The 10,375-nt window shown below is 41.9% G+C and overlaps 1 protein-coding gene across 1 annotated transcript in view; it reads left to right on the top strand.

Annotated features, from left to right (window-relative positions):
- Nucleotides 1-8,552: 8,552 nt before the first annotated feature.
- Nucleotides 8,553-10,375, top strand: part of DERA (deoxyribose-phosphate aldolase) — a 94,582-nt gene continuing 92,759 nt past the window's right edge. Inside the window, exon 1 of the mRNA XM_045830100.1 lies at nucleotides 8,553-8,702. Coding sequence (XP_045686056.1) covers nucleotides 8,672-8,702 — 31 coding nt within the window. The 5' untranslated portion in view covers nucleotides 8,553-8,671. The remainder of the gene's footprint in view (nucleotides 8,703-10,375) is intronic.

Here is a 10,375-nt window from a genome sequence, read left to right as displayed (position 1 = left end):
TTTCCAGCTTCTAGGGGCCACCAGCATTTCTTGGCCAATGGTCTGATTTCCTCTGCCTTCAAAGCCAACAGCATAGCGTCTTCGAATCTCTGACTCTCCTGCTACCCTCTTTCACTGAACAATATTTGTGATTACATTGGACCCACCTGGATAATATCCCTAGGTCAAGATCCTTGATTTAATCAAGTCTGCCAAGTTCCTCTTGCTATATAAGGTAACATTCACAGGTTTCATGGACTAGGACATGGATATATTTGGGGGACCATTAGTTTATGTACCACACTTAGCAATAAATACTACAGTAGAATTTAGCAAAAAGTTGAAGTATGTATGTACTATAATTGGATTTGTGAAAGTCTCCAATGCCCAGCATGTTTCTAACCCGGTGATTACTCTTCTGTTTTCATCTTACTAAAATCTTAAGCAGCATTCAGTAGTGGTCTACTTCCTTGTTTTTGAAATATTTTACTGCACTTCTGTGAAACCATACTCCTGGTCTTCCTTATACCTTTGTGATTGCTTCGTTTGCTATTTCCTTTTCATCTCAGGGCTATACCTTCTGCTGTCTCCAAAGGAAAATAAAAATCATCCATGGTTGTGGCATTTAGTATCTTCTGCATCTTCCAAATTTGTGTATCAAGCCTGCCTGCCTGAGCACCCGAGCTGAATGGCCTGTTTGAGTGTCCCACCTTAACCTTGCATAGGCATCTCATACTAACCTACCTAAAACATTGTAATTTTTCAACAAATCCTGTTTCCTTTCCAACTTGTTACTCCAGTAGCTGGCACCACCTAATACTCATGTGCTCAGACTAAAAGACAAAGATGTCCTCTGTAATCCCCATATCTGGTGTGAATGGAAGGCCAGTGGGCTTTCCTGAATCTCTGCCTGCCTCATTTCCTGTGTAGCCCCCGAGGCCAGCCTGCCTTCATTTCTCCCTTAGACTTTTGCAGTGCCTCCTTGACTTCTCTCTCTACTCCTGGACTGGCCTGTATCCTTTTCATACTCTACACAGCAGGAAACTAATGAATTGTGTTAGGATTTGAAGAGTCAGTAGACTGCCTTGTAGACTGCCTTGTTTTAATCCATAGTGGCTTCCCATTATATTGCACAGTGTTTTTAAAATGATCTGACTCCAGCTCTCTGTGACCTTTCTCTTTTTCCCCTTGCTTGCACTACGCTAGCCAGAGTTGCTTTATTTCTGTCTCAAGACCTTTTCACTTTCCTTGTTAATTTTGCTACTTGGCTCTCTCACCTAAATATCTGCATGGTTCACCTTTTTGTGATCCAGGTCTTCAGCCCCGTATCCCTTCTTTTGTCACTTACTTTGTCCCCATTTTATTCATAGTTCTTGTCACTGCCTGGAGTAACCTTGTGTATTTTTTGATCTTCAGTAATACCACTGAAGGTGGTATTCAGAGGTGGCTGGTATGTTGTAAGTACTCAAAAGCTGTTGAAACAAGGCCCTACATTAGCACCAAATCTTACCAGGCCAGGAGGATTATTTTCCAGTTATCCCCCGTGCACACCATCTCCTCTCCACATGGCAGGAACCTACTCAGAGTCCTTGCTTCTGTAAACCCTTGAACAGCCTCAGCCAACTTGAGACCCAACTAATTACCTGGGAGGAGTCCCGCTGGCATGGTATAGTCCCCTCGTCGCCACCCACTCACTCTTTCCCACTGCGTATCTGCTCTGGGGCTTCCTTTTTATGATCTAATGTCCAGTAGGTAATGGTAACCCCGATTCCTGCCTAATGTTCAGTATTTTACCTTGTGAACCCTTCTCAGTTTTAGTGTCATCCAGAGGTTTCTTCCAAGAAGCCAGGATTGAATGTGGTCTCAAGTGTTTTTCCGTTAGTAAATCAAGTTCAACATTCTTGTTAATGGCTACAAAATAGTATAGTGAAGACATACTGGTGAAGAATACTGGTGAAGAGCTGGTGAAGAATAGTATAGTGAAGACATAATTTAAGACATAAATTAATAATTTATATTAATTTATAGGTTACATTTTTAATAGTTTAAGTTTAGTAGAATTATTAATTCAGCCTGCTTTTTCTTTGAAGCTAAGGTGGGGGTGGTGGGGAAAGGGGTGTAATTTTTCAGAAAGCAACAGTAAAATGGGGAATTGAAAATGGAGACCAAGGAAACACCAGTCCAAAAGACCCTATACACCCAATGTTCATAGCAGCACAATTTATAATAGCCAAGTGCTAGAAGCAACCTAAGTGCCCATTAGTAAGTGAGGGGATAAATTGTGGTACATTTATACAATGGAATACTACACAGCAGAAAGAAAGAAAAGAACTACCCTTTTTGACAGCATGGATGGAACTGGAGAGCATTATGCTAAGTGAAATATGCCAGGAGGTGAGAAATACCGTATGATCTCACCTTTAACTGAAACAATCAACAAGAAACAAGCAAGCAAAACATAATCAGAGGCATAGAAAGTGAGGGCAATTTGACAGTAACCAAAGGGGAGGTGGGAGGGGATAATGAGGGGAAGGGTTTTCAGGAACAACTATAAAGGACACATGGACGGAAGCAAGGGAGGGAGGTGGGTTTGGCTGGTGGTGGTGGTGGGAGTGGCTGTGGGAAAATGCAGACAACTGTGATTGAACAATAAAATAATTATTAAAGAAAATGGAGACCGAGCGAAAATACGTCTTTGGTAGGTACCTTGTGTTTTACAGCTGGATAGTTTAAAACAAAAATTGATTTTCAATATGGTTACCATATATGTGTACATTACATGTCCTCTTAGCCTAAGGGGATTCCTAAGGAAGAATTCTTGGAGCAGGAACATTCTAGGGAGGCTCGGCTTTCTTATATATAGGAACGCAGTTTTCAGTATGACACAGTGTCACCTAGATCAGTGGTGCTTTAAAATCAGGAGTTCCCGCCCTGACTGGTGTGGCTTAGTGGGTTGAGTGCTGGCCCGCAAACCGTCACTGGCTTGATTCCCAGTTTGGGCATGTTCCTGGGCTGTGGGTGGGGTCCCCAGTTGGGGGCGTGCAAGAGGCAACTGATTGATGTACCTCACACATGGATGTTTCTCTCCCTCTTTCACACTCCCTACCCCTCATTAAAAATAAATAAAATCTTTTAAAAAATAAAATCAATGGAGTTCCTGAAGAAACAAATGAGGCATCTAAAAAATTTAGCTGTGGAAACGAGGTTGGAGTATGCAGCTAACAGAGCTAATGAGTAATATTTTATAGGTTGAATCACTTTACATAGATGAGAGAATGGAACTTGGAAAATGGAAAATTTTCCATTTTCAAGTGGAAAAGAACTGAGTTTATAGACTGCACATGACAGTAGTCCAGTAAGATTATAATGGAATTGAAAAATTCTTACCGCTTAGTAACATCATTGCTGACTTGCCTGCTGCAGCACACGCATCATGTTTGTGGTGGTGCTGGTGTGAGCAAACCTGCACTGCCAGTCATGGAGTTCTAGCACATACACTTACATACAGTACATACAGTACTTGGTAGCAATACACTATGTTACTGCTTATGTGTTTACTGTGCTACGCTTTTTCTTACTATTTTAGAGTGTATTTCTACTTTTTCAAATAGAAGTTTGTTGTACAACAGTATGCCATGTAACACCGATGGCAGCCTTGTCTTGTGTTTACGGCATCTCTCGATTGCATCATTTTCTTTCGTGCTGGATTTAATCTTGTGTTTTATAAGTTTAATGCAGCCTAAGTGCAGTGTTGATAACACCCACAGCAGTGTCCACTAGTGTCCTAGGCCTTCACCTTTGTGGAGGATACCGGCCAGCAGTGTCCATCTTGGCTGCGGATGTTCATCGAAACATGCTAAAAACATACACAGAGACAACCAGGTCCTGTGGGGGAATCGGGACAGAATGGCCACTCCTCACGCGGGAAGTGCCTCGTGTCTATACCCAAGCAGATTTTTATTGAGAAAACAGACTTAGTTTGTGGATTCACAGTCTGGAGGAAAAGATCAAAAGATGTAAACAACTTACAAAGGTGGGGACAGCACTCCTGCTGAAATTCCCGGCAAGGTTTGGGGTTTTTAACATATTGCTTGAAGGGCTAGTTTTGGTTTCCTGTCTGTGCTTTTAAATTCCAAGTTAATAACATCCTCCAGCAAACAGATCTCACAGGATCTTGCATATTCTATATCCCAGGCCTGATCACCCTTGGGGTCCGCCATTTCTGGTCTGGGCTGCCCCTGCTATCCTGAGTTAACAGAGGAGACAAAGGCAGCCAGGAGACTTGGATTTCTCACATCTAAGAACAAGGACTCAGGCTTTGACAAAGCCAAAGGGACAGGGGTTGATGTCCATCACCCCTTCATTTCCACAGCCCCGTGAGTCTTGTCCCTGTCATTCCTTCATGAACATGTCTGTCTTAAGTCATTCTCTATCCAAGAGAATTGGTACCTGTAACTGACTGCTGTTCAAGCATGAGGAATGAAGCATATGAACAGGCAGCGTTCATGCCAGGGAAATAAATTTTGTCTCCTTCAGTGGCTCCTGGTCCGGAGGTCTTTCACTCAGCCTAAGTCACGGGGGGTTACAGCTTCCTGAGACCAGGCAGGGCAGCCCGCAACACACCTTCACCCTCCACTCACTCAAAGCAGTTTCCAGTGCTGCAGGTTGTATTCCTGCCAAGTGTTCTCTACAGGGGCACCATTTTAACTTTTATACCGTATTTTTACTGTACCTTTTTTCTGTTTAGTTTCACAGAAACCACTGTGTTACAGTTGCCTACAGTATTCAGTACAGAAACATGCTGTACAGGCTTGTAGCCCAGGGGCAATAGGCTATAGCCTCTGTGTATAGTGGGCTGTGCCAGGTAGGTCTGTGCAAGTGCACTCTGACCTTCCCACAATGACCAGATCACCTAGCAATGCTGCAAACAGAATGTGTCCCTGCTGTGAAGTGGTGCATAACTGTACATGGGAAACCTGATTTCAGATATTTTGGGGAAATACCAAATAATTGATGTAAAGGGCTTAACTCATTAGAATATTAACTAATATATAATCTTTCAGTAATTCCCTAACTTTGGGATTTGATGGACTAATGGGTTAGAAAAGCAGGGAAGTGGGCAAGACAGAATGGTCTACTTCTAATCTTGCCAAGTAAAGCTATTAGAAAAGAAGAAAATTACCACCACAATCTTCATTTAAAAAAAAAGGACATTTTAAAATCCAAGTTGTCATGATGGACACAGTCTCAGAATGAAAAACTGTTCTTGAAATTGGATAAATTTAGCTTCATAAAAGACTCAAAATAATTCTTATTTTTCTTATTTCACTGTTAAGTAGGAGTTACGTGGTCTGTTGGTCTTCCTTCAGTTGTGAAATAATTCAGTTCTAACATTCATACCCCTCCCTAGTCTTCCCTGCTCCTATACTTTCCCCATCTCACTTGGAAATACTGGTTGACAATCTGTAGTCTAAGTGGATTAACTTAAGTGGAATGACTGCTCTGAGAAATCAGAACAAGAGACTACAGTCAAATGAAATTGGACAAGATAAAACATGGGCACTATAGGGAAATAGCACAGACAGTAATGTGTAATCATTTACCTAACAAAAATTCACAGCCTACTATGTGCCAAGTGCTGTAGTAGACACTACTTATATGGCAAACCAAGCAAATAGTCAATGACCTTTGAAATTTTACTCCTATCTCCTGGGCCACATAGGTTCTTGAAGCTTCAAGATAAATATGACACATTCCTGGGGCTTTAATTTTAATTGAAGAAGGAGTGGGGGTGGGAAGCATAAATTTATATGGAAATTTAAAATTTTTATTAAAATCCACAAAAAGAAATGACATGCAAAATCTTCATGGATTGAAAGAATAAAATATAGTTGTATTCTTGTAAGTGCCAGTTTGGTCTATATTTCTAGACTGGCTTGCATAGTTTGCTCTCCTTTGTGCATAGGTTGATGATTTTTTACATTTAGCTTGCATAAATATCATTTGCTGAAACTTGCTAAAATGTAGATTTCAGGGCCCTGGCGTAGGGCTGTGGTGAAGCCTAGAATCGGGTTTAGGAAAAATCTTGGGAGATTCCAATGTAGCAGTGGTGGTCTATAGATTTTTCTCTGATAGGCCTTGCCTTAGGGGTTCTTCTAAAATTTCAGAAGGCAATACATTTAAAAGGGGAGCTCACAAAGCAAAGCTTGGCAACATTTCTCCATTAAAGAAACTCGTATTTTGCATTCTATCACCGCTATCTGCTGCCAATTTAACATACTTTCAAACTGTAGAGATTAATTCCAGATTAGTACTGTACAACAGGTCAATTTTAGAAAAAAGTCCTTGAGAAACTCTTGTCAGATATATTGCTAAAATGTTTGCTGTAGGAGGCTGTCCTCTCTGATTTTTCAGCTAGGTTGGAAGTCTTACAGCTTTTTGTCTTGTTTTAATAAATTTACATTATACATGAATGTATAATGAATGGCTTGGCATTTGGCTTAGAGTTTATCTGCCCCTAAAAATAGAATTCTATTTGTTGTCTGTATCTTTTAAGAATGTCAATGTTCTCCATTTGAAGACCACCAGGAACACACCTGTAGTTGGATAAGTTTGGGTTCATTGACTTACTGCCACAAGGGAGAATGCTCACCACGGGGATCTGTGAGGTGTCTTAGTAAAGATCATGTTAGAAATGACATGGGGTTTGGGCCTGTGCTTGGTGATTTGGGGAAGTTTCAAGGAACTGTGCCATTGCTCTGGATTAGATTGCAGGCAGGAAGTGGTGCTAATTCTGTGACAAGTTATCTTAATTCTTACCTAAAACACAAGAAGAATAGGATAAGGCTAAAACTGATGGGTAGAGATGTGTATATGGTGGGTATAAGTGACACTCACTTTATTAGCTAGGATAGGAGGAAGCTCTTAGGTCATTTTTGTGGTTTGGGCAATGTTCTTTTTTTTTTTTTTTTATTCCTGTGTTCAGACATGATTCTGAATGGCCTTGTTTTTTGTTGATTCATCATGGTCACGAGGGCCTTAGCTGATGTTGGCGTTCTGTGAAATTGTTTATGTTGAACTGTAGAGCACAGCGATGTAGCTGTGCCAGGCCAGCTCTAGGCTTTTAGCGACTGCTTTTCTCTTTCTCAGGGTTAAAATAAAAATAAAGGGGAAATGTTATTATACGCATGAATAGAATCCAGGGTGTCCAACCTTTTGGTGTGTCTGGGCCACACCGGAAGAAGAGTTTTCGTGGGCCACACATTAAATACATTGTGATATATAGTCCCACACACAACAAAATTTCATAATGTTTTAAGTAAATTTATGATTTTGTTTTGGGCTGCATGCAGCCTGTAGGGCACAGGTTGGACACCCCTGATAGACACATCCAAAGTAGTCACAGTCAAGTGTTGAGAAGGCTGAGAGGCAGCTCAGTGGAGGGAAATAAGACTGGGATAGCTTTTCCTAGTTTGTCCCATAATTGTCCTGTGAACCTGGGAATAATATTAACAACTTCCATTTGCTGAACACCTAACCTACTATATGCCTTGGCATGTTCTAGGTACTTTACACATAGGCAACGACTTGACAGGCAAATATATTTTGATTATCCCCATTTTTCAGAGCAGTAGACAATAACATTCCTAGAACCACCCAGTTATTAAGTGGAATTGCTAGTATTTTCAGGGGTTCTATGCATTCTGTGCCTACTCAGTTTCCACTACAGCAGGATGCCTTTCTAATAAGAACTCTGTTGTCTGTAGGTTTAACAGTGAAGTATAATACTTGGCAGGATTGTTCTATGACTCAAATGCCAGCATATATCTAAAAGCACGTTCTGTGTCCAGCCTGGTGTGGACTGCCTGCCGGCTGCCAACCAAGGGGTCATTGGTTTGGTTCCTGGTCAGGGCACGAACCTCAACTGTGGGCCAGGTCCCCAGTGCGGGCACATGAGAGACAACTACACATTGATGGATGTTTCTCTTCCTCTCTCTCTTCCTGTAAATAAATAAAGTATTCTTAAAAAAAATTTTTGAAGCACGTTTTCTTTCAGGAGGACCCTCTGTGAGTACAGATGAATTGACCAAGTAGCCCATGTTGAGCGACTCCAGACAATTTTAATCTTCTGACCACAGAAACCAGACTGAAAAAAAAAAAAAACAACCCAAACCTTAGTGTCACAGATTCATAGTTTCAAGCTCCAAGAAACTGTCGAGGCCATTTCTTATAGATGAGGAAAATGAAGCTCGGTAAGACACTTGACGTGGACAGTGTCAGTGTTCTGAGCCAGGCTGAAAATCCAGGTCTTCTTCCCCTGGACCCGGTTATTGTTCAGACCACAGAGCTACCACCCCTCTCGGTATGCAATCTCCCAATCAAAAGTTTCTCACGTTGCTAGCCTGTGCGGTGGGCATTTTAAATATTTTAAAACTGGTTTCGGGAGCGCTCCTTCCGCCAGCTGGTGCCCGCGTTCCGCACCGCGTGGAGGGGACCAGAGAGCGAGGCGGCAAGGGTTCCCTGCAGCGGGCAAACTCAGGGTCCTGAAAGCAGGGCCAAGGTGCGCTGCTCCGCCCCGAGAGGGGACAGGGCGGGGCGATCGCGCTGTTCTCGCGGGGCGCGGGGAAGGAGGAAGGGCTGGCGGAGGCGAACTCCGGAGGGGGAACCGGCAGCTGCTGCAGCAGCCCACACCATGTCGGCGCGCAACCCGGGCACCGAGCTCGGTAAGGACCCCTCTTCTTCGCCTCCTGCGCAACAGTCTCCTCCCCGCCAGCCCGGCGCCCCTTGCTGCGCGCCGGAAGCCGTCGGGCCGGGCAGTAGCGCACTGGGGCCGCTCCCACCCCTAGGCCGAACGAGGGAGACCTGACTCTAGGGCAGGTTCCCGCAGTCTTTGGTCCCCAAGCCTCCTTTTTCTAAGCGGAAGAAATGCGAAGGGATTCCACTTTAATCTGCCCACTTACTCGTTTACGTTCTAGCTCCTTGATTGCAAAAGAACAAAAACAAACCTCCAAACCACAAACAAAAAATAGTTGATAACTTTCCTTGCCCGCTCTTAATAGAATTCCTGAGTGATCCCCTGCTGCGTCTCCACAGATAATTTCAACACAGCTGTATCCCCAAAGTGACCTTGCTGGTGGAAAAGTTGTCAGGCTTCTGTACCATAATTTACAAAAATTGCATATGATTTTAGGGGTACGAAGATTTGTAGGAGTGCCTAATGAATTTCACCATTTTTATTTCGCTAATATTATTTAATGTTACTGGCAAGAAAACTTAGTTCTGATTCATTTTGAAATCATTTTTGATTTCAAAAAAATGTGAAAAATTTGTAATTCAAGCATAGCAAAACGACGATTCGGCCAAAGGTTAAGGATCTCAGTTAAAGCTTTATAGCCTGGGTATCTGTATCATGGATTTTCATTGTAGCTGTGGGACTTTGGGCACATTACTTAATCACTCAGTGCTTATGTTTCTTTATCTATAAGATGTTTCTAATAGTATTTGCCTCATAAAGTGGTTTGGAGATTAAATAAGAGGATTTGAGGTATGTGGTACATTGTGGATACTGAGTAAGTGTTAATAAATAATAGTATATAGAGAGTTGTTTTTAGTTCTAATTTTGAGAAAATTAACTAAGTTATATATAGCACACAAGGTACTTTTTTTTCCTGTAAAAGTATCTGTTTTAATTAAACGATCTAGAGGTAGTCCAGAACTTCTATTGAATGGTAAGAACGTGTTTTTAGAGAGACAGTTGATTTCCCCACCAAGTTGATTACGATTTAGTCACTGCCTTTAAGGAGATTATGTTTTAGGCTCTAGTTCTGTCTCTGGAATGTGGACTTTAGTAACAAGGGATTATTTCCTGGATTAGAAGACCCTGAAAGACGGTGGATGGGGCACAGCAATGTGTTGTAGGTCTTACTTGGGATCTTCAGGGATGTTACTGTGTGACTTTGTACCCACAGAGGATGCCCTGTTATTTCCCCTAAACTTACACACTTACTTATTTTCTTTCAAGAAATACAGTTAAACCATCTTTGCTTTCTTTTTAATTGAGATATAATTGGCAAAAGGAAAATTGCAAGGGTATCTGAAAAACAGCAGAAAAAAAGTAACTGAAGACTGACTTTTAATTGGGAGGGGATGGGGACAATTCTGTGGATTTCCTGCATTATGTTAACAAGAGATCGTTGTAGGCGTATATCCACAAATTGAAATCATCAGAGATCATGATTACTGTGGAATGTAAAGACTGTTTTGCTCTGTAAAGGCACTTTCTATAATCCAAGTCAGGACAAACAGGAAGGGCAACTTACTTATTTAAAACATGATAAAGGAGATCAGCTTTGGCTCGTTGCCATACTGAGAACCATGATGGGATTTGGCATTTTAT

This window comes from Phyllostomus hastatus, unplaced genomic scaffold, assembly GCF_019186645.2.
Source record: "Phyllostomus hastatus isolate PE091 unplaced genomic scaffold, TTU_PhHast_1.1 phas_scaffold_93, whole genome shotgun sequence".
In the NCBI taxonomy this organism is placed as follows: domain Eukaryota; kingdom Metazoa; phylum Chordata; class Mammalia; order Chiroptera; family Phyllostomidae; genus Phyllostomus; species Phyllostomus hastatus.
This window is presented reverse-complemented; position numbering and strand designations above follow the sequence as displayed.